Source organism: Oryx dammah, unplaced genomic scaffold, assembly GCF_014754425.2.
Source record: "Oryx dammah isolate SB20612 unplaced genomic scaffold, SCBI_Odam_1.1 HiC_scaffold_2, whole genome shotgun sequence".
NCBI classification, from domain to species: Eukaryota; Metazoa; Chordata; class Mammalia; order Artiodactyla; family Bovidae; genus Oryx; species Oryx dammah.
Genome location: NW_024070186.1, coordinates 170,505,984 through 170,530,498, shown reverse-complemented (window position 1 = coordinate 170,530,498; position 24,515 = coordinate 170,505,984). Strand labels below are relative to the sequence as shown.

Here is a 24,515-nt window from a genome sequence, read left to right as displayed (position 1 = left end):
TATTTCTCCCGGCAATCTTGATTCCAGCTTGTGTTTCTTCCAGTCCAGCGTTTCTCATGATGTACTCTGCATATAAGTTAAATAAGCAGAGTGACAATATACAGCCTTGACGTACTCCTTTTCCTATTTGGAACCAGTCTGTTGTTCCATGTCCAGTTCTAACTGTTGATTCCTGACCTGCATACAGATTTCTTAAGAGGCAGGTTAGGTGGCCTGGTATTCCCATCTCTTTCAGAATTTTCCACAGTTGATTGTGATCCACACAGTCAAAGACTTTGGCATAGTCAATAAAGCAGAAATAGATGTTTTTCTGGAACTGTTGCCAGATTTTGCTTAAAGTAAGCATGGCCCAAATATTGTGTGGGATATACTTATACTAAAAAATGACCTGTTGTGTGTCTGAAATTCAACTTTAACTTGATCCATGCAGAGATCTGTATTTTTAGGGTTTTCCAGGTGGCCAGTGCCAGCGCCAAGTTGCTTCAGTCGTGTCCGACCAGGCGCTAGTGGTAAAGAACCCACCTGCCAAAGCAGGAGATGTAAGCGAAGTGGGTTTGATCCCTGGGTCAGGAAGATCCCCTGGAGAAGGAAGCACCCCACTCCAGTGTTCTTGCCTGCAGAATCCCATGGACAGAGGAGCCTGGTGGGCTACAGTCCATGGGGTTGCAAAGAGTCGGACACAGTGGAAGCGACTTAGCACACATGCACACACACACGGTTTTGTTGGGTGACACTATCATCAAGGCCCCTGACCACTTTATTTAAAATTGCAACTCCCACATCAGCCCTCCCTGCTCTTCTTTTTCTCCATAGCACTATACATAAGCAGTGTATTTCATTTTTTTGTTGAGTGTCTTCAGTCTACCACTGAGATATAAAATCTATGATGCCAGACATTTTTTAAACTTTTAAATGTAGATTTAACATACGTATAGAAAAGTGCATGCATCATAAGTATACCACTCAGTGAATTTCCTCAAAGTGAGTACATCCGTATAACCACCTTCTGGGGTGCCAGAATTTTATTCTCAATGGATTTTCAATGCCTAAAGTAGTACCTGACACACAGTAGGTGATCAGCAGATATATTTGTTGAATGAATCAGTGATGTAGCCTGGGAGGTAGACATTCAAAAGATTACTTTGTGTCCAAATAACTAGTGAGAGAATTTATTGATTATTTATTGCTTGGTCCTTATCCCCCTTGAAAGCATAGTTTTGATGAATTTGAATAGCATAATTATTTAGCTACTCCCCTACTGTTGAACATTTTGGAGGCTTATGTTTTGGGTTTTTAAAATATATATCCTTAGACAAAGATGTGAAAGGGTTAAGGGTATATATATATATTACCCTTAAACAAGTTTAATGCATCTTTGTGTATTAAAAATTAATCCTCATTTCAGATTGTTTTCATAGACTGGTTTCCTGAAAGAGATTTCTAGATGAAAGGGTATGCCCCTTTCATTCTGACAGAACACCCATGACAGTCAGTGATCTGTCTGCTGAAAGTGGCACATGGAAAGGACTGACAGGATGACTCTGTGTTCCTGCTTCTGAGAAGAGCTAGCAGACCCGGTGGCCAGTGGCTGGTCACTTCTTTGATGTCATTTTTCCAAGGTTGGTAGGGTGTCAGAGATGCCTCGGATCTGAATGCCAGCTCCCCTCCCTACACCAGCTGCAGGACTTGGGACAAGTCGTTCGACAGATTGCCGTTTTCTCTAGACGTGATGGTAGCAGAGCCTATGGGGGTATCGCATGGGATGTAGTCTCAGGAGGTAGTAAGTGCAGCTCTAGGGCAGGTGGTCCCTGCTCCAAGCTCATCCAGTCCCTGGTCCAGATCACTTGGTAATGAGCTGACAGATGCGAGGTGATGACTTCACTTTGGCCTTGAAATACTTGTCTGGTGAATGAGGGTCAGGCTGTGAGCTTACAGGACAGGATTCCCACTGTCCCATTTTGACCATAGGGTGCAGGGATAGAGGAGTATTATCACCCTCGAGACAGATTGTCCTGACCTATGAGAGCACGCCCTCTGAGCTGAGGCTACCCTCATTTTTCGTTGCTTGTACACGATACTGACATTGCTTTCACCTTTGCTGGAAAAAGTAGATACAGCGTTATCCTTGTCTCACACCAGTCAGCTCTTTCCAGGATTGCTCCTGTCCACAAAAAACTAACAGCTCTGTGAGTATCCTGTGTGCATTGAGAGTGCAATTGTCTTGTGTAAACCACTCCATGTGGACATGACCTTTGCCACCTGGCTGCCAAGAAGAGGAGGATGAGTTTCTTCTCCCTTTTGGTGCTCTTGCTCCACCAGATGGAGTGAGTCATTTCTTCAGTTACTATTTATTACAAAGGACCTGTGCAGTAGGGGGCAACTCTTAAACTCCACTACGGACCCCTGGCTCCAAAGGAGGGTGGATGGGATGCCCATGTGTTGGGGGCGGGGGCGGGCAATGCAAGTTGGCATTTCCCTGCAGTTTTATTTAAACCATCCTCACACATTTGAAAAATCCCACATCCACTTTATTTTCATATTAAAACGTTTCCAATGGCCAGATTAATTATTTAACTTTTCATCCCTGTTCTCCAGTCATGGGTAGTCATGGTTATTCAGTGACTGGCAGTCCTTGCCAGCCCAGGGCTCCTGGGAGCAGAGAGAAATAGCTGTGTTAGATACCCTCTCCTGGAGAAGTACTGCCGGTGACATAAAGCGACTACAGCACGCTGCTTGTCCTGAAGGACTTGCTTGGGTCTGTGCGCCCAGAGGACAGGCACAAAGGCCTGGATTGTGTGTTCACTCGGTTCCAGCTAGAGAGGCAGCATAAAATGCTTCAACTTGTACGAATTCAAAAGTGCTTGTTGGGGAAATTGTTTTTTTCAGTAGTGAGACTGGTTTTGCTTGTCACTCCACTCAGTGACATGAGTTTAAGCAAACTCGGACAAGGAAGCCTGCAGTCCCATGGGGTCCCAAAGAGTCAGACACGACTGAGTGACTGAACGACAGCCACCACCATGCAGTGAAAGTGAGTCAGAGATGAAATGGGAGGCAGGGATATGCTTCTCCCACAAGAATATCCATTCTCACGTTCCTCCTGGAGGGTAGACTCCTGCCGATTAGAGATTAAGTGCGCTCACCTGCGTGTGTGTTCAGCAGCCTTGTCCTCATGTGCCAGCCATCCCTTCCCCTGGGTGTGCAAGAGGTGCAACGGTGGGGTGCTCTGACCCTGAAGGGGAAAACAGCCACGTCTGCTGCTGCCGTGACACCTCCAAAGGGAATCTTCAAGGGTGACTTCGACTAAACGGGGCTTCCCCCTTCCGCCTCCCTGCCTGTCTGCTGCAGGTGTGCACGCTGTTGCAACTCCACGGCACTAACTGCTTTCCCTGAAGTGACCCGTGGGCAGCACCTTGGCTCCAGCACAAGGAAGCAGCTGCCCAGAGAGGTGACCCCAGGGCGCATATGCTCACTCATTCCACTGTGCCTTCGTGCTCCTACAGTTGTATTACCATCTTTTCTACCATGAATCACTTACAAAAATTTTTTTTTCTTTTTTAATTTAAATAATCCCAACAGAGAGTTCCCTAGCAGTCCAGTGGCTAGGACTCGGTGCTTTTACTGCCGTGGCCCGGCTTCAATCGCTGGTCAGGGAACTAAGATCCCCCAAGCTGCCAAAAAAAAAGTCTCAGCGGCATTTAGTCAGGCTTGCAGAGAACCAAGTACAGGGTCTGCCTGTGCTCTTTGTGGCAACAGCAGCGAACCCTGCTGTGTTCCGGTCTGAGGTGAAGAACGGGCTGCGATTGTGTGGGTTTTGTGCCCCGTCCGTGACTTTCTGGCCACACTCAGGTAGCTGCTCCCTGTTGGGTGTCCACCCCACCCCCCGAGGGCGGGCTTGTGGGGCGAGTGTGTGCCTGGAGCTTGGGAGAAGGCATGACGCAGCATTCCAGCCGCCCTCTGGGGATCCTCACCGCTCCCGCTTTAATAAAATGTGGCAGGTTGCCTGGCAACCCAGGAGCTGGTGGGGATTTTTTTCCTACCTACTTTACCAAAAAGCCCTCTATCAGCTCTTGGCTGACCACTCAGGAGGGAGTAGGAGATAAACTTGGCTCCGCGAGCCGACTTTCTCCTTTCTTTTTCCCCATCCCTGCCTGCATCTTAATATTCGCTCACTCTTCTGTTCTTATCTATCATTTAAAGGTAGAAGCTAGAGAGTTTGACTCCCAAATCAAATCCCGAGGGGGATTTGTTACTGAAAACATGTTCCTTTTTACATTAGTCAGAGTGACTTCTTTTGTGAGTCAGACTCGAGGACTGTTTCACCCTGTTGTATGTAGAGATGCACCTCTGCTGATTTTTTTTTTTGCATTAAAAAAATTTTATTTATTTTAATTGGAGGCTTGATTTGGTTTTATCAGAAGAATCCAGTTGAAGCCGTACAAGCAAGCGTGGTTTGTGCGTTTCCTGTTGGTGAAGGCCTCTAACTGCTCCCTCCCCTAACCTGGAGAGGGAGCAGTCTGTGAGTATACCGCAGAACCGTGGTTTGTGGAGCTTTGCAGCTCTGTCCCATTCAAGTTGCCATCAGATACTCATATATTTTCTTCATCGAAATCATAGTGTAATGCTATGCAAAGGCAGGATAAGTAAATTCACTCATGACACTTAAGTTTACGTGCTTTAAAATGAGACTTTGCTTACATTAGAGGCAGTAGATGGGGGCCTGCAGAGCTGTAATTTAAAGGGTGATAAATATTTTTCTAGGGAAAAATTAATGTAGAGAGCACTTTAAAGTCCCTGAACGCTCCATTATCAGTCAGAAAGCAGTCTGTGTTCCACTCTACCAGTACAGGCCTTGCAAAGGTTGTTTTTCAATTTCCTAATTTGTGTTAAGCATTTTGACATTGCCGGAAACTCTTGGGCCATTGGAAATTTTAAGGTGTAATGTCATAAAATATTCCAGAAAACTTTAAAACTTAGCAGTATCACAGTTGCCACTGTATTCGTGATTGTTTTTGTTTTTTTTTTAACATAAGTGCTTTAAAATATAGCACTTGACTCTTTTTTTCTAACCAGTTGATTTTCCATCAGATGTCCAAAACACACAAAAAGTTCTACATTTACATCTCCTTAGGATATAGAAAACAAAACGATTGTTCAGAATAATGTAGAGATCTTAATAACTTGAGACAGGAAAGCTAGCCAGTGCCAATATCACATTTTAAAAGAAAAAAAGCCTTCCTTACTCTCCTGCTGGCAAAGAATTTCAGTTTCTTTAAATGTTCAGGAGGGGCTTCCCTGGTGGCTCAGACAGTAAAGAATCTGCCAACAGCGCAGGAGACCTGGATTCGATCCCTGGACAAGGAAATGGCTACCCACTCCAGTATTCTTGCCTGGAGAATTCCATGGACAGAGGAGCCTGGTGGACTGTAGTCCATGGGGTCGCAAAGAGTTACACACGACGGAGCGACTAACACCTTTGCTTTAAACATGCAGGAGTTGTGAAGAGCTTGTTATTTCTCTGAGTGAGCAAGTTGCTGCTTTCAGAAAGCAACTCCTCCCCAAATGGGAGAAGCTCAGTCTGGCTGGCTCGCAGGCAGGCGTGCTCTCCCCATCCCCTTCCTCTTCGCATCCCTCTCTTTCTCATCTCTGACCTTTCCTTCCTTCCCCTGCCCTCCTGTACATGTATGTGTTTGGCCCTGAGCTGCTTCGCCTGTTTCTGTTAGCTTAGCATCTTCCTGTCAGACCTGAATGCTGCCTGTAGGCCTGACCCCTGATGTCAGGAACCTCCGCCTCCTGTAACAGCAAGACAGACTTAAGGATAAAGAAAGTAAAAGAGGTGGAATAGCCTTCCTAAAATCCTGACGTCTACAGGGAAATGGTTGGGTGACTTAAAGGGAGGAAAATACAGTCCGTCTCCTGCATACGAACCTTCGAGTTGCAGACTTTTCAAAGACTTGAACGTGGACGCGTATGTCCAGTTACGTCAGGCGTGAGTGAGACTGCAGCTCACGCTCCATCTGCTGCTGCTGATGCCCCTTCAGCCCTGCCATCTCCCACCTCCTCTCCCTCCTCCACTCTGTAACTCTTCTTGCCTGTTCACTCGATGCCAGTCCTTGTATACCAGCTGCTGTACTGTGCTCGGTTCTGTATTGTAAGATTAAAGTGTTTTATTTTTTTGTGTTTGTTTTTTAATGTGTTATTTGTGTGAAAGTATTATAAACCTATTACAGTATAGTATTATATAGCCAATTGTGTTAGTTGGGTTCGTGGGCTAACTTTGTTGGACTTAGGAACAAATTGGACTCACACACGCGTTTTTGGAATGAAACTCATTCGTATGCAGGGGACTTGCCTGTCAGTGTAGAATGAATGTGTTAAATGCCAAGCTGGAATGGGACTTTAAAACACAAGTAATTCTCGCTCAGTTCTGTGCTGCCCCTTTGGGCTGTTTGGTGAACTGTAGGGTTTTAACAGACAGAACCTTTCTATCAGTGGAACAAAATCTGTCGTTGGGCAGATAGTCTCAGCAAAGGCAAAGAGTAAAATTGATGTGGAAAATAAGGCTAACTTTATCATTTGTGGCTTCTTTCCCCATTGGCAAAGCATGCGATTCTCTCCATATACGCTCTTGACGTCAGATGTTGCCGGTTCTAACACATACATTGGGTGGTCCCAAGGCAGCCTGTGGTCTAAAGAGCAGATCCCATTCGTTGTGTTGTGAGTCAGTTCTCCCTGCATGGAGACTGGGCCCTAGTGTAGCACCGCAGCTGGCATACAAGGACTGGCATCGAGTGAACAGGCAAGAAGAGTTACTGCCAGCGAGGGCTCTGTACAGGCACTGAGGCCGCAGGCCTGAGTGTTAGAGCAGGTCGTCTTGGCGTTTTTTCCTGATCTTTTTGGTGGTGACAGGTCATATATGGGGTGTCCTGAAAACACTGAAGAGGCAAGTCACATCTGATGGGGATTTCAGAGGGTTCCACATCTGTAGGTGGATCGCAGTGGTGGGGGCGAGGGGGCTAGAAGGGAAGAAGGAGGAACGAGGAAGAGGACTTGTTTATGGGTGGCATCACACTGCCCTCGGGAGAACCCTGAGAGGTTCCAGACCCATAGCGCGGCAAGGAAGGGTGAACGGGAACCATACGCGGCATTGCCCTGTGTACACTTTATACAGCATTTCTGTGACTCCTTTCTGGGTTGGGAGAGGCCCCTTTGGGGAACGGATGCCCTCCCTCCCAGGGGTGATGACTCACCCTGCAGGTGAGACAGCTCAGCCCTGCCTGCTGATAAGGGCCTGTCATTTTCATTCTCTCCCTCCTTCCCTCCTGGGTTTCACTTGGTTAATGAATAAGCTGAGTCACGAGGTGTAAGTAAATTCTTTTATCAAATGAAAACCACATCAAAACAGCCACAGAGAGACATGTAGTGAAAGTGTAAATATTGCAGCTCAGCATCTCCCACAGTATCTGGTTGGCTTATACACAAACAGACTTTTAAGCTTTTCAACTGTGGAAACCTTTAAATCTGAAAATGTGCTGCTCTGTCAGGCTTTCTGTAAACATGGTCTTGGGACGTAAAGAAAAGATGGTGCGTTTATGTGTTATCACAATAGCGGTAATATTGTGGCAGATTTAATGCTTCATAAAGTGCGCAAACTGCCAAGGTCAATAGTCCAAAAGTATTGTCCTGCTGTACGTGGGGGACATTTCTATTTGGTGTATGTTTGCATCTGGCATCTGAAACATCACCGGAGAGAGCTAGTGAACCCTGCTTAACTCCAGCTGCACACCCAGCCACTGCCTCCACCCAGCAGTTCAGTTATACACGAACTCTGGCTGGTGAATAGGTTGTGTCCTAAAAGTCCTTTTGTTGATTAACCTTTTAGAACACAAAGTGCATTGTCTCACAGAAATGCCACTTTGAATGGTGGGTGTCAATGAGCTGTGGCTTGTTTCAAACTTCGGGTCAGGAAATCAGTGCTAGTTGACACCAGAATTTAAAAAGAAGGGAGAAAAGAAACAATAGGAAGCATCAGAGTGGGTTGGGTAGAAAAGGTAGGTCTCCTTTAGTGATGCTGTTGCAATTTAAAACGTGCTGCACACTGTATGCCTTTAGACTGTGAAGGCGCCCTTGTAGGAGGAGGTTGTGTCAGCTGGGGGTTAAAACTGGCTGTTCACCTCCACTCAGCACTGTGATGTCAGGCAGGGGACTTAACCCATCTGCGTCTCTTGTTTGGTCATATTCAAAATAGGGCTGTTTTGTAGAGGATAGGATTAGAGATGAAAGAGTCTATGTTAAGGTTAATATATTAGGGTATTATAGACTGTATGGTAATCTATTAGGACTCGAGCTCATATAGCATCTGGAACATGGTAACCCCTCTGTAAACCTGGATTATTATTTATTTGTACTCCTCTGTGATATGTGCAGGCCTTAAAAACACTGTTATAAAAAAATAGTATAACTAAAAACATGTACTATTTAGTTTTCCCTAGAGTGCAATTTATTCAGTGTTCCTGACATTTAGGATCTGCCATTTTGCACATTCTAGGAGATCTTTGATTTTACTTTGAATTATTCCTGTGTAGTTGAGACATCAACCTTAATTTTTTCCCAAGAAGTGTGAAGAATGTTACAAATTACCTTAGCTCTTTCAGCTGTCTGTCAAGTTTGTCAGGACTGCTAAGTATGGAATTACTTCCTAACTTCCTAAGTGTTTTATCTTAAAAAAAAAAACCTCTCTCTCTCTCTCTCTTTTTAAGTGACTCTCAAGTCTAAACTTTTTTGGAACTCCACATGCTCCTGTTTGACTCCATCATAAAATCGTCATTTTCTTGGCCCTCTGCAGGTTACTCAACCTCTTTGAGCTTCTGTTTTTGTGTCTGTGAAAACAGAGCTCCTGCCCACCTTGAGGGATTGCTTTGAGGACAGAAAGAGCATGGGAGAGTTGGTTACTCTGCACAGAAGGCCACTGTCTCTGGTTGGACGCTTGTCACAGCACCATGGCCTCTCCTGCCCTTCTGTCCTCCCAGCCTCAGCCCCGGGGCACTCAGGGAGACCCCCCCCCCCAGGAAATCGCCAGCTTCCTGGTGGGGCTTCCTACCCCGGCTTCACAAAGCTCTAACCCACTCCTCCCTCCACTTGGAAGTGGGGGTCCCCACAGATGCTCTGGGCCCCACCTCCTCTCCAGGCCTCACATGGGCCCATATCCTCAGGCCCACCTGCAGCTTCTTTCCAATACCCCAAAAACCTGCTGAATCATTTCCATCTTTTCAAAAGGACTCCTGGTTCCAGTGCCCTTTGCTCCCAATGATTCCTTCTCTTTTGCAAGTCCCAGGAGTCTGCAAGCATCACCCTCGCCATCTGCCCTCTGCTTCAGCTGTGGTCCCTGGTGACCTCTGTGTCCTGAAGCCCCAGGGCCCTGTCCTCCTGCCTGGTCCCCAGCACACTGACTGTTCTTCCCTCTGGGCCCCGCAGCCCCGGACTTCCTAGGTTAGTCCCCCTCGCCTTCAGGCCCTGCCCCTCCCATCTATAAGGTGAGTGAGTGTTGCTGTTTCTCAGTGTCCCACTGGGACTTCTTTTCTCACTCCGCACCTTCTCCATTCCTCCCGTTTTTCCCGTTGGCTGCAGTGACCTTGTAGACAGGTATCAGCTCACACTCGTACCCCCTCCAGGTGACTGAAGCCAGACTGTGGGTCCCGCTGCGCGTGGCGTGGGGTGCCCATCACCTGGGTTCACTGCAGGTCCTCCCCGCTCCCTCTGCAGTCTCCACTGTTAACGTCGTATTTCAGTTCCTCCATCCAGACCGTGTCTCCTCATCAGGTCGGTCGCTCCGTGCTCCTCCTGCCTGGAACGCCCTTCCCCGTCCCCAGTGTCTTTTACTGTTTGCTCTCTCACCTTCAGTCTCAGGAAAGCCTGAGTGTCTTTTCCTTAGAGAAACGGTCCTTGTGTCCCAGGCTTGCCCAGCCAGCACTCCACTGGAAACTCCAGAGCGCATATCTCACCCTTAGCACATGTGGGGTTCTGTGCCCTGTCCTGCCCTCCCAGCAAATCCAAGGACCGGATCTCTGATTCAGCCCCAGTGGCCCAGGCGTAGAAGATGATGTGTTTGTTCATCAGTGAATGGATAGATGAATAAATGAACAAGTGAGAGTTTAGTGTCTGTATTCACGCACAGGTGGAAGGGTGAATAAATGAACAAGCAGGAGCTATATATGTTTGTTTGTAAAGCAGTCAACAGAGTGCTTATATGTAGTAAGCACTCAATAAAGGGTGGCTTTATTTATTTTTAATTGACTTTTCAGCGAGGAACCATGAAAAGAAAAGAACCTCCCCTCCCCTCCGTCCCTGCACCCGCCACCCGCAGGCTGGTTCATGGAAGCAGTGCTTCTTGGCGATGCCATTCAGTGAACGCAGAAGCAGTTGGCAGAGGCCCTGGGAGCTGGGAACTTAAGTGGTGGCCTCTTCCTCACTGTCAACCTTTTGCTCCTTGTGCTGAAATCTTTATTCCTCACCTAGAGCCCTGCCTCCCCAGTGCTCCCCTGCCAGTCCGTTCCTTTCCTTTTCTCCTCCTCCAGATTGTGAGCTTCTTTTGTGAGGGGATCATCTGTCCCCTTCCATCATGCCCAGGTGCCTGACACAGAACCTGGAGCTGGTGTTTGTGGAGTGAATGAATGAGGTGCACGTTTCGGAAGCAGACTCTGGTGTTGCCAGGAGAGTTAGTGAAAATTAATTGACTAATTTTGGTTGCTTAAGTTTTTTTAAATTATGGTTCAGACTTTCTGATTTCACACTTGTCCTGTATGGTTGATGTATGGGTTCCTGTATAATCTATTTTATTTTCTTGTGTTTTTTTGCATGGGAAAGACCCCAATTCTAGACGATAGTGCTATTGCATGAGCTGCTGCAGACTTGAGTGTGTGAGGCCCCCTCACTTCCAGCCCCCTACGTGTGATGAGCTGTAGTTCGCTCAGTCTGTGTCTCTGTAGGATGCTTTAGACACAGTTCTTTTAGTCTGAACTCTGATTTATCCACAATAGCCTCATTAATTAAGCAGCTACTGTGTGGTAGGCCCTGTGCTAAGAGCACTGCCCTTAGATGGGTAAATGGGCCCCATTTGATGGATAAAGAGAGGGGAGGCCCGGTGACTTGCCTGAGGCAAGTAAAGATTTGGGCAGAATTTGAACCCAGGGCTCTGTGGCCTCAGAACCTGTGGTTTTTCGCACTTGACTTCATGGCCTCCCTCTGTGTAGATTTCAAATAAATGTCGCCATGTCTACACATCAGCATTCGTCCGGTTTGTGGAAAGTGTTTTCTTCTCCACTTCCTTGGCCTTCATTAGAGACTGTGAGGTGAAAGGTGCTGTGGGAGCCACGGGCAGAATGAGGGGGTGACGTGGAGGAGCACAGAGCAGGCGGGCTCGTAGGTGGCAGAACCAGGACGGGACCCACTTCCTCTCTGGTGCCCGTCAAGTTTTGATGGGGCTCCCAGCGCGCACCCTCACGGTGCCAAGGACCCAGTGGGGTGAGGTGCAAGCCCGGTTCTGTGAGTGCTCAGCAGCTCTTTCTCTCACACACTGCCCTTCACATCTTTTCAAGCATCGTGACCTGAGCCTGCTTCCTGGCCCTAGTCCATTTCTTTCCTGACTGTCTCATGTCGGGTGCTGTGATGGAGGCCGGGGGAAAGCAGAGGTGGATGAAACCAGTGCCCCTCTGCCTCTTTTTTTTTTTTTTTTTTAATATTTATCTATTTAATTGGTTGCACTAGGTCTTACTTGTAACATTCAGGGTGTAGTTCCCTGACCAGGAATCAAACCCGGGCGCCCTACGTTGGGAGTGGGGAGCCTTAGTGACTGGACCACGAGGAGAGACCGACTACCGGCCCCTGTCCCCGCCTCTTACTCCATTATGTTCTCTGTTACAGGGCTTGCATGTTTTTCACGTGCCTTAGTATTCATTCTTTAGCCTTAGAACTTTATGTTTTATTCTGTTTCTTTTTTTTTTTTTGGCTGCACCGCAAGGCTTGTCGGATCTTCGTGTCCCAACCAAGGATCGAACGCAGACTCTTGGCAGTAGAAGCGTGGAGTCCTAACCACTGGACTGCCAGGGAAGTCCCTAGCCTTAGTGCTTTAAAAGCAAGCAAACAAATAGAAACCCTTCATTGGGTGAGTAGGCACTGCGTGAGGAACAGCAGACAAGGAATCACGGGTTCTGGGTCCTGACCCTGTGTCCGGGGCCGGTTTGTTGGCCCCGCCGAGGCTGCTGTAAGGGCCATCACCATCCGTTTCCTGGTGTTGCTGTGAGACTCAGGGGTGGTGACGAGCGTGGGCTGCCACTGCCCAGAGAGAGCCAGCCCTTCAGAGTCAGAGTTCACTCCTCTTGTGTCCAGCCCAGGACTTTTTGTCCCCTGAATCAGCCTTCATCATAGAACTTTTAACTGAAGATGTGATATGTGTCCTGGTTCTGGCTTTCTTCTCTTGAAACAGGCTGCCAACAGATGCAAAAGCTGTGCTTCTTCCCTCCCTCCATAATCTTCGTTCAAATTCCTGCCAGAGTACCATGGGAGAACCCGGTGCTATAGATGAGTAAAATACTGTCCCTTCCCTCACAGAGCGCCTGGCCCCATTGGGAACACACGTGGGAAGAAGTCAGAGTTGAGGGAGGGCTGCACTGAGTTAAACGCCCTGACGTCCTCACGCAGGCTGGCACTTTATCTTGAAGACTCTGCAGGGTTTTATAGACGAGAATGGACTGGCGAGGGTAAAACAGGGCTGTTTGTGTCCTGGGCGACTGCCCACTCTCACCTGTTGGACACCCTGGAAATAGCTGTACTGCACATGCTTCTGACAGAGCGCCAAGCCCTGCAAGCACCTTATCTGCCTAGTTCCTTAGATGGGTTGAACGTAGGCAAATGTTCCTGCTGACCATTATTAGGGTTGAGTGTTTTTGTAAAGGCCTTCCCAGGTGGCTCAGTGGTAAAGAACCTCCCTGCCAATGCAGGAGACAAAGGAGACGTGAGTTCGATCCCTGGGTCAGGAAGATCCCCTGGAGAAGGAAATGGCTACCCACTCAGTATTCTTGCCTGGAGAATCCCATGGACAGAGGAGCCTGTCAGGCTACAGTCCATAGGGTCGCAAAGACTAGGACATGACTGAGCTTGCACACACTTTTTTTTATAAAGTTGGCTGTCTCCTTGAGAACCCGAGGTAAACCCGTCCATTCTCTCTCTGGTAAAAGTGGGGAAATGGTCATGCTTCTGAAAACCCAAACCGGATCCAATCGTGTAGAACACGAGAAAACTTCTCAATCCGCTATGTTCTCATGTAAATAAGCAAGCAAACACAAAAAGCAGTGTTGGGTGCCCTCCTGGTGCAGGTTGAAAGCCCAGAATGAGGACACAGTGGTGCAGGGCCCCAGGCTGGCGGCCAAGGGAGGGGTCAGGAGAGGCCGTGAAGGGCATCGGAAATGGGCATCGTCAAGGATTAAAGCACACGTTGGCAGGTGGGGCGGAGGGTCTGGGCCTGCAAAGCTGGCAGAGGTCACTCTCAGCACACGTCACTTCTGGTGGGAGGTGCACATACCTGGTTATCACAGAGAGCTCCTTCTGCTTTGTACACAACTCTGTTGTATGGAGAGGTGGCCGGACTCTGAGGCTCTCGCAGACAGAGGCGCCTGCCTGTGTTAACTCCAAATAACATGGTCTGGGACCCTTCCAGTGCACATGGTGTCATGAAAAGAATGCAGCTTTGGTTTGGATCCCAAAACTTGTCATCTTCAGGACCTTGAACGCATCAGTGAGCTTCAGTGTCCTTATCTATAAAGTCAGGATAATCCTTACAGGATTTTTCCATACCTGGCAGAATAAGTAACCAGTAAATAGTTCCCTTTCTCGTAACTATGGGATGGATAAGCATATAGGTAATTCCCTTAGAAACTGACTGAGAACCTACTGTTGGCTGAGGGTAGCCACTGCAGAAAACACAGGCTGATGGTGGTAACTGCTTTAGAAGTTTCCTGATATCTCCCCCGCCGCCCCCTCCTAGCCACTGCTGCAATAAACTGATTGCAGCAGCTTGATAACAAGCTTCACAAGTATCCTCAGCTTCCCCAGGGAAGGTCTGAGAAGCCCGGTGTGTCAGCACCCCCGTGCTTGTCTACAGCACTCCAACCATTCAGGGACACCTCCTTATCACCGGAGACATTGAAACTGGAGAAACTCTTACCTCCTACAAGAGACCTTCAAACTTGGCCTCAGAAACGGCCCTTAGGGGTCGGACCGAGAAAACCTAACCAATTTGTTTACAATGTAGTGAACCTCTGTGAAACCACTACTCAACCAGAAGAACTAAAATACCGTTAATAAATTATAACAAGAATCTGCTATTCCTCCACATCCCAAACCCCTGATTCCTGCTGAGGGAGCGTGGAAATGGGGCACCACTCTCATAAAAGCCACGTCGATCCTTTTCTTGCCTTCTTGATGCTCTGTGCCTCTCTAGCCTCAAACTCTCTCTCGCTCTCCCCTCTTTCCCCTCTGCCTCCTGTTCCCCCGCCTTCCCTGCCTCCTCCTCCCTCTACAGATCTACAAGATGACGCCTTAGTTAAGTGCGCGTAATTTGCCTTTGCCTGAGCTTGAGCAACTCCTTTCTATAATTATTGCCATTTTATGCTCCCTTTTCTGTGAGATGACTGGGTGTGCTTTTTGTGTCTTTTGCCCATTTTTCTGTTGGGTCCCCTCTTACTGATTTGTAGGCGTTTTTATGTATTCTGGTGCTAATCCTCCATGAGTTGCACATGTTAGAAATATCTCCTCCCAGCATGTAGATTGTCTTTGCCCTCTTCAGAGTATCTTCTGACGGACACAAGTTTTCATATTAATGTAGCCAAACTTATTGATCTTTTCTTTATGCTTAACGTTTTTTTTGTATCATCTTAAATTCTTTCCTACTTCAAGCTCAGGAAGAGATATTCACTTCTATTTTCTTTTCAAGTTTTCAAAGTTTGCTTTTGACATTTAAGTGCTTCATCCATCTGGAGTTGATTTTTTGGCCTGGTGTGAGTAAGAATCCAGTTTTTTTTCTTTTTTTCCCGTGGATAAACAATTTTTCCAACTTTTCCTTTTGCACGCCGTCATGCTGCCTCTGTTGGTTATCAGAGTTTCATAGATGCCTAGATCTGTTTCTAGGCTCTCCTCTACCATTGGTCAGTTTGTTTATCTCTGTACCATTACGGCACTGTCTTAAGTACTACAGGTTTACAATAAGATTTTTAGCTAGCCAGGGAAGTCCCCCTTTCTTATTCTTCTTCAGAAATGTTCGGGCTATTATTGGCCCATTTGTCTTCCATTTAAAATTTGGAATCAGACCTTTCAGATTCCACAGAATGATTGAGATGTAATTTATATACCATGAAATACACATCCACTGTTGTGTTGGCCGGGTCTTTGTTTTAACAAACGCACACCATCGTGTAATCTCCACCACAATCAAGACACAGAGCGCAGTTGCATCACTCCCAGAATTCCCTCGCCTCCTTGGTGGTTGGCCTCATCCCCCCAATCCCCGGCTACCACTGCTCAGTGTTCTGCTGAGATTTTTCTTAATCTCTTTAATTTTTCAATGTTTTTATTAAAATGGAATTTTAAAAATTGGAATTGGATCACATCTATAGATCAATGTAGGAAGGTCTCTATGTCTTACGTTAAGTCTTCTTGTGAACGTAATGTAGCTCTCGACCTAGTTGGAGAGATCTTTTGCTTCATTATGGTGGACGGTTCTACATTTTTAGGAAAAAAAAAATCTAAACATTGTAAGTAGTTCTTTAAAAGTCCTCTTCAAGGAAGCATTTTATGAGATAATCCTCAATCTAAACGGACACAGAAATACACAAATATATGTCAGACTTGTGGCAATGTTACATTTTTTAAAAAGCTCACATGTTGGTTCCAAACCAGCTTTGTCGCTCGCTCTGCAGGACTGTAAGCAGACATGCGTGGCTCCTCGAATGTTCAGCCTCTTTATCTGTGTGATGACTAGAACGTCTCTTCCCTGTGGGGTGGTTGTGAAGATTAAATGCTTCGAGACAGGGCGCCCGGCTCAGCAAAGCTGTGGGTGGGTGAAGTCTGCAGGAGAGGAGGTGCTCTTGTTCACCCACAGGGAGCCGGGGAGGGCCCTCACTGTGTTTGGTTTCACAGCGGCTTCAACAGAGTGGCATGGCCGAAAGATGGCCTTGAAGCATTTCCCTGACAAATTTGGAAAAGGTTAGTGTTACCAAGCCTCCTGCTCCACGCCGTTTCTGACAGGCGAGCTGGAATCACTGAAGGACGCAGCTGACAGCCAATTCATTTTGCTGATTCATCCATTAGAGGGGTGGCTCTGCGCCAGAGCTGGCTTCCAGATTAAAGGCCGAGAGCTGCAAAGCTGCTGGGACTTGAAGGAATGCTGGTAAATTATTGCCATGTGAAGGCCAGCAGTGAAAAGGGGATTGTTATTTGTTTCCCCCTTTAAGCGCTCCTCGTTCCAAATGTGCTCAGATAAATTCCCCATCATGATCAGGGAGCTTTTGAAGCATTTGTCCATGGGGCTGGGACCCAAATTACTGGAAGCAGTCGGATGCTGTTAAGTAGATCATCTTGGCTCCTTTATGACCTTATCATCACCTTTGCTTTCATGGGGAATGTTGACTCAAGCCTCCTCTTTGACTTGGTAGTCCAAACTAAACTTGAGAGAGGTATTGCGGCATATGTCTTCCCTTGGGGACATGCTTCAAAATAAACCTGCCTGAGTAAGGAGTGAAACCTAAAGAGGAAAATCCAGCAGATGCTCACTTGCCAATGACCGGTACAGAATAAGCATGTAGAATCTGTGGGTTCACATTATCCATCGCACTGAGAGGTGAACTGTTATATAGTAGGTAGTCTCAGGCTTCTATAACTCTGCGTAAAGCTGGTGTGGGAGATGGTGGGCTCGAGAGGTAGAGACTGTGTCTTGTTCTACTAGATGTCTAGCATGGTCCCTGGGACAGACAGACACTTAGTGAGCAACTGCTGGGTGGAGGCATGGATGGATGATGTTGGTTGGATATACATATTGTGGGGCAGTTAGATGAATGAGCTGAGAAAGTCAGACATGCAGTCCTTTGGAAGCTAGAAAAGTAACTGTCCCGAGGAATAGGATTTTCAGCAAAGGATACTGTTTCTGCAGTTCTCTGATCTGAGTGACTTTGGTCGATAGCATATCTGCAGAACTGATTGCTTTCTGTTTATCTCCTTGTGAGTGAGTTAGAGCATGCTGTTTTGAGCTCACATTTCACTAACTCACTCTACTCCCTTGGGACAGTGTAAAAGTTCTTTAATACCTTTAGGGTTTGTTCCCCCCCCCCCCACCCTACCCCTCTTTAACTCTAGAGTGAATATTTGAAAAGTACAGCAAACTTCTTAATTAAAAAAAAAATACTTTAAATAAAGAGTGGGAGTCTTTCCTTATTTTTCTTCTTGTTTTATTTTGCTTTTGCTCTTCAGATGGCTAAGCATTTAAGGCATGACATTCTATAAACTACTATTGTGCTGAGGAATTTTAGGCAAATCCAGTCTGTTTGGAGTGAAGCTGGGTGCGTCAGATATGCAGGCGGTATCTGCGTCTCATCTAGGTGTCTTGTCCCTGCGGTTCAAGGTCCCTGGAGTACTGGAGTCCCTTGTCCAGTTCTGATGTGTCCATCATCACTTGCTACATTTATTCACATAATATTTACTGGGAACCACTCTATGTGGCTCAGACAGTAAAGAATCCACCTGCAACTCAGGAGACCCCCGTTCAATCCCTGGGTCAGGAAGATCCCCTGGAGAAGGGCATGGCAACCCACTCCAGTATTCTTGCCTGGAGAACTCCCATGGACAGAGGAGCCTGGTGGGCTACAGTCCATGGGATTGCAAAGAGTCAGACATGATTGAGCAACTAACATTCACTTCCTTCACTCTGTACCAAGAAGTCGCTGAAAATAGGTACACAGACTGTTTCAGACATCATGGTGCTTTTCCAGCAGCATAGGTCCCAGATCTGCTCCCGCAGCTCCCTGCCAGCACAGCCCTTACTGTCTCACTGCTAGTGGGGGTAATAACCAGTGGACGGGGAATGTTTGCTCACACTGCAGAAGCCAGAGCAGCACAAGGGGCCCATCCACATGGTTTTTGTGGGTCCTCACTCCCAGGCCACTCCCATGTTCCAGCCCCCAGCCTCCGAGAAAGAGGCAGGAAGACAGTCCTAGCCTTATTACCCATTAACACCAAAAAGGGAACAAACTCTGGCTCTCAAGAACTCCTGCCAGAAGCACATTACAGAGAATTAACAGGCTTTAAGAAGAGAAAGAGAAGAGGCAGGTCTCAAATATTGTGGGACTGTCTTGAATCTGCAGAGTCCAAAGGGAAGCGCAGATCTTTGAGAAGGGCCCTGGCCTTAGGGTCCAAGCAGCCTGGTTTTCCTCCCTGCCGCTGGTGCAGCGTGGCCTGTGGCAGCCCCAGCTTACTTATAATCAGCAAAGGTGACTTCTCCCTTGTGCTATGAAGGTTAGACGTCACGTATGCAGAGCACCAGGCACAGGCGTGCAGTAGACCTACGGGGATCAACACTGCTGTCCAGATTGCTTTTCTTGTCATCTTTATTTTCACAACAGTTTTCCCTTGGCGGTTTGGTTTTGTTTTTCATTTTCTTACTCTGAAAATGAGTACTTTTCAGGCAGTAATGTTACCTGCAGATATTCTGAAAATTAATGTCTTGCTTACATCCTTCTGGTTCTTTATAGTTTAAAGAGCACTTTCACCCTGTAAGGGAGGCTAGGGAGCAGGGCTCTCTTCTCCAGGTGAGGAGACTCAGACGGAGAGAGCTGTGGGATGTTCCCAAAGCCATCTGGCTTCTAAATGGCAGACCTGACCTCAGGGTTCCTTTGATGACCTCAAGCCACTTTTCCAACATCCTGGGGCCAGGCCAGACCCTTTGTTAAGGATTTGTTCTTTTCTTTGTAGCTGTCAATACCAGCAAGTATGCAGAGAGCTATCGCATCCAGACCTATGCTGACTATGTCGGGAAAAAGCGAGAGGAGAAACAGATGAAGAGAAAGTGGACAGAAGATAGTTGGAAGGAGGTTGAGCCAAAGCGGCTAAACACGCAGTGCGTCTCCTACGGTTTGCAGAATCACCATTACCACGCCAACAGGTAAGAGTTCTTGGTTGTTGATTTGAAGAGCTTTGCGTCGTCCTAGCAAAGTTATTTGTTTCTTGTGGGACTAAGAGTAGTAAATCTGACTTGTGAGAAAGGCTTTTTCTGACTTTTCACATAATATCAGAAGTTACTACTCCCTTAATTCCTCCTGTGCTGTATAGACCATTTCAGCTAACATCCACAAAACCCCAGTGAGGCAGAAAAGGGAGTATATCTTATTCCCATCTTAGGGGTGAAGAAACAGGGGCTCCATGACTTGGCCACCACTCAGTGAGTGAGCCAGGGACAGAGCTGAACTCTCCCACATCGGACCTCTTCCTCTCCCCAGACTGCCACGGTGCTTCTGGCTGAGCTTCTGAGCCCCTTCCGTGTCCCACGTAGACACCGAACCACATGCCCGCTGTGGAAGGAGAACTTGACACACACTTCTGTTACTTACCTGTAATCCTATAGTACTTTCAGAAGATGAATACTGGCGACATTTTAGGATCTTTGTGAAACTATAAAACATAAACACCATAGAAAGTGGTGGTGGGGGAGAAGGGGGAGTTCAGTGTAGAAAATTATAAAGATGAGAAAAGTGAATCAGCAAAGAAAAAGTTAGCCATAATCCCACCTCCCAGAAGCAATCTCTGTTAATATTTTGGATTGCCTTCCATACTTTTAAAATGGTTTTTAGAGATTTTTAAAATTGAGGTATAATAAACATATGATAAAATGTGCTAATCTAAAATACTTAATTAGTTCAAAGAGTTTTAATAGTTAGATATACCCATGTGACCACCACTCAAAGCAAGATGTTAGAACATTTCTATCTCCCACCTCAAATTTTTGTTGTGTCCCTTTTCAAGCAACTCCAAGCCCCCACTATCCTAAGCTACTATTTCAAATTTCTATCACTGTGGATTAATTTTGATTATTCTTGGAATCTATAAAAAATGTAATCACTCAGTGTTTATAGTTGGCTTCTTTCACTTAACATCTTTTTGAAATTCACCCTTAGTGTTGTATGTATCAAGAGTTCATTAATTTTTATTTTCAGTAGTATTTCATTGTATGAATATACAGTATTTGCCTTTTCATCTGTTGGTGGACATTTGTTTGTTTCCAGGTGGGACTGTTATAAATCAGGCTGCTATGAACATTTCTATAAAAAAAGTTTTTGTGGGTATGTGTTTTCATTTCTCTTGAGTAAATATCTAAGGTTAGAATTGTTGGTTCTTAGGGTATGTGTATGTTAAATTTTATAGGAGCTGCCAAACAGTTGTCCAGAGTGGATGCTCCATTTTATACTCCCCTAGCTGGAATGTTATCTGAACATTCCAGTTGTTCCACATCCTTGGCAACACTTCGTATTATCAGCCTGTTTTAGCCATTCTAGAAGATACGAGATGGTATTGCATTGTGATTTTAATTTGCGTTTCTCTGGTAAACCGCCTTTTTGTGTGCTTCCTAACCATTCAGATATCTTCTGTGTGAGGTAGATATATAAGTCTCTTGCCTCTTTTTACTGTAGATTGTAGGAGTTCTTTTATATATTCTGGATCCACACATCCTCTGTCAAATATTTGTGCTGCAAGTACATTTTATTTGAGTTTGGGGTAGTGTATTCATTTTTTTAGTGATGTATTTTGATGAGCAGATTTTTTAATGCTGATGAAGTCCTGTTAATAATTTTTTTTTAATGGTTGGTGGATTTTTCCCTGTCCCTAAACTCTGCCTCCCTAAGGTTGCAATAATTTTCTAGAAACTTGTCTTCTGGAAGGTTTATAGTTTTAGCTTTTACATTTAACCTTGAGCCATTTCAAATGAATTTTGTATGAGATAGGAGTCAGACTTTATTTTTTTCCATATGGATATCTAGTTGTTCTGGCAACATTTGTTAAAATCTTTCCTTTTAAATTGACTTGGCACTTTTGTCAAAAATAAATTGACCATGTATGTCTAGGTCTATTTCTGGATCCTTCTGTTCCACTCATATTTATACCTGTTCTTATGCCAATACCACGCTTTCTTATTTCCGACTTTATAGTAAGCTTTCCTGATAACTCAGTTGGTAAAGAATCTACCTGCAATGCAGGAGACCCCAGTTCGATTCCTGGGTTGGGAAGATCCACTGGAGAAGGGATAGGCTACCCACTCCAGTATTCTTGGGATTCCCTTGTGGCTCAGCTGCTAAAGAATCTGCCTGCAATGTGGGAGACCTGGGTTCAGTCCCTGGGTTGGGTAGATCCCCTGGAGAAGAGAAGGGCTTCCCACTCCAGTATTCTGGCCTGGAGAATTCAACCCCCTGTATAGTCCATGGGGTTGCAAAGAGTTGGACACAACCGAGTGACTTTCACTTTGAAAATCAGGTAGCATAAACCCTCCAACAATTGTTCTTCTTTTTTGTATTGTTTTGGCTCTTCTAGATCCTTTGTATTCCACAAAAAATAATTTTAAAAAAATTTTTTTCTGTGCTGAATCTCCGTTGGGGCATGCAGGCTTTCTCTAGTTGCAGTGTATGGGCTTCTCTTGTGGAGCACGTGCTCTAGAGCATCTGGGCTCAGTAGTTATGCTCATTTTCCCCTAAATATTTATATTATTTATGTAATCATAAGTAGAATTGTTTCATTTTCAAATTGTCTGCTGCTTCTATATGGATATATAATTAATTCTTCAATATATATAGTGAAGTCTATATATATATTGACCTTATATCCCTTCAGCCTTTTAAAATTTGCTTATTCTGATAGGTTGGGTTTTTTTCTTAATGTTCTGCAGGGTTTTTCATTTATGCAGTCATGTTGGCATACTAATAACAGTCTTATCTCTTTTCCAATCTCTGTGTCTTTTATCTTTTTCTTGCTTTATTGCACCAACTAGCACCTTTAGTATATTGTTAAAGTGGGAAGAGTAGATATCCTTTCCTTGCTTACAGTATTTGTTCAGTGTTGCCCTTTGATCTATGATTGATAGGTTGTTTATAAGTCTTTTTTCAGGTTGAGAAAGTTACCCTCCATTTCCAGTTTGCTAAGACTTTTGTATCATGAATAGATGTTGGATATTTTCAGATACTCTTTCTGTATCTTTTTGCCTCTTTAATTTTTTTACCTTTATTTATTTATTTATTTATTTTGACTGCACTGGGTCTTTGTTGCTGCATGCAGGCTTTTTCTCTAGTTGCAGTGAGCGAGGGCTCCTCTTTATTGCGATGTGCAGGCTTCTCATTGTGGTTGCTTCTGTTGTTGCAGAGCACAGGCTGTAGAGCTCGAGGGCTCAGTAGTCGTGGCTCATGGGCTCTAGAGCTCGGGCTCAGTAGTCATGGCACACAGGCTTAGTTGCTGTATGGTATGTGGAATTTTCCTGGAGGGGGATGAAGCCCATGTACCACCAGGGAAGTCCTATCTTTCAAAATTGTCATATGGTTTTGCCCTTTGTTAATATTTTGAATGACATTGGTTGGCTTTTGAATGCTTAGTCAGATTTGCATTCCTGAGAGGAATCCAGCTGGGTCGTGGATTGGGTCCATCGGTCATGGACCCAATACATCCACTGGGTTATGATGCATCAACACTCCTTTTTACATGTTGCCGGATTTTAATATATTGTTAATTATTTCTATATCTTTGTTCATGAGGAATATTAGATTGTAGTTTGCTCTTTTTTTATATCTTCGTCAAGTTTTGGTATCAGGATAATGCTGACCTCATATAGTTTAGAAGTTCCTCTTCTGTTATTTGGTGACAGTGTGTATATGATTTGAGGGGAGGGGGGCATTGGTTAAATTATTGGTCAAGTTTACCTTTTAGCTCAGTCGGTAAAGAATCTGCCTGCAGTGCAGGAGACCCAGGTTCCATCCCTGGGTTGGAACGATCCCCTGGAGAAGGAAATGGCAACCCACTCCAGTATCCTCGCCTGGAAAATCTCATGGACAGAGGAGCCCGGTGGGCTGCAGCCCATGGCGTCACAAAGGGTCGGGCATGACTGAGCGACTAACACTGACTTACTTATACTAGTGAAGATATCTGGTCATAAGGGTTTCTTGTGAAAATGGTTTCTGATGGTGAACTGAATTTCTTTAATAGATATGGGTCTATTATTTCTTATATCGCTTTATGAATTTGTGTTTTCCAAGGAATACTCTGTTTTATTTAAGTTGTCAGATTTATTGGCATAAAATTATTAGCTGAAAATATTCCCTTATAATTTCAGTATCTGTAGGATCTATAATTATATCCCTTTAAAAACTTCTAATATTAGTAATTTGTGTTGTCTCTCTTTTTTTCCTTGCCAGGTGTTAATTCTCAGTACCAGGACTTACCTAGTATTGCATTTGTGTCCTCTTTTTTCATTTATTTATACTCTTCTTATTATCATTTCTTCTGCTTATTTTGAATTTAATAGTTATTCTTCGGATTCTTTGAATTTCATATGTTATTCTCCCATTGTAAAGTAGGAACTTAACTCATTGAAGTTATGTTTCTTCTTTTCTGTAGAAGTATTTAAAGCTGTGAATTTTCCTTTAGTTTTTGTTAGCTGCATTCCACATATTTTGACATGTTGTCTTTTCACTATTATCTATCACAAATATTTTCTAATTTCTCTGTGCTTTCTTCCTTAACATGTGAAGTATTTAGGACTTCTGGGATAATTACTGAGACTCGTTTTATGGCTTGACATGTGTTCTGTCTTGGAACATCATCTGTGTGCACTCGAGTGAGTGTGATATTTCATTAATATCATTTTAAGTTACATTGGTTCATGATTTTGCTCAACTCTTCTATATCTTTACTGATTGTGAGTTAGGTTTTTTAACTGTTGTTGTTGGGTTTTTTTGGGGGGGTGGGTGGGAGGGTTGTATACTTTTTCTTTGAGCTACTGAGAGTGGTATTGAAATCGCCAACTGTAGTTGTAGATTTATTTCTCCATTTAATTTTATCAGTTTTTTCTTCATGTATTTTGAAGCTCTTTTGATAAATGTATGCCTGTCTTATAGATTGTTATATCTTCTTAATGAATTTCCCGTTTTATCATTGTGGAATATTTCTTCTCCGTTCTAGAAATAACTTTTTTAATGTTTATTTTATCTGGTATTAATACAGCCACTCTTGTTTCTTATCCTATATGGTTGCCTTTTACTGTCAACTTATTTGTCTTTATAATTAAAGTAGGTTTCTTATAAACAGCTTATGGTTGGATCTTGCTTTTTTATCCATTCTGGCAATTCCTGCCTAATTTATTCTTAACCTAATTAATGATGCAAATGAACCTGTCTTCTATCTTGGTGTTCCTTTCTTATTTGTCTTGATTGTTCTGTGTCCCTCTGTAC

General features: G+C 44.9%; 1 protein-coding gene across 5 annotated transcripts in view; it reads left to right on the top strand.

Moving 5' to 3' along the window:
- PARN (poly(A)-specific ribonuclease) overlaps positions 1–24,515 on the top strand; it is a 197,243-nt gene that overhangs the window by 124,043 nt on the left and 48,685 nt on the right. For 4 of the 5 annotated variants that reach the window (XM_040256623.1, XM_040256648.1, XM_040256640.1 and 1 more), the window contains exon 22: positions 19,009–19,198. In XM_040256623.1, coding sequence (XP_040112557.1) covers positions 19,009–19,198 — 190 coding nt within the window. Of the gene's footprint in view, positions 1–19,008; positions 19,199–20,315; positions 20,494–24,515 lie in introns of those variants that run through there. The other variant, XM_040256633.1, reaches the window with a different exon arrangement.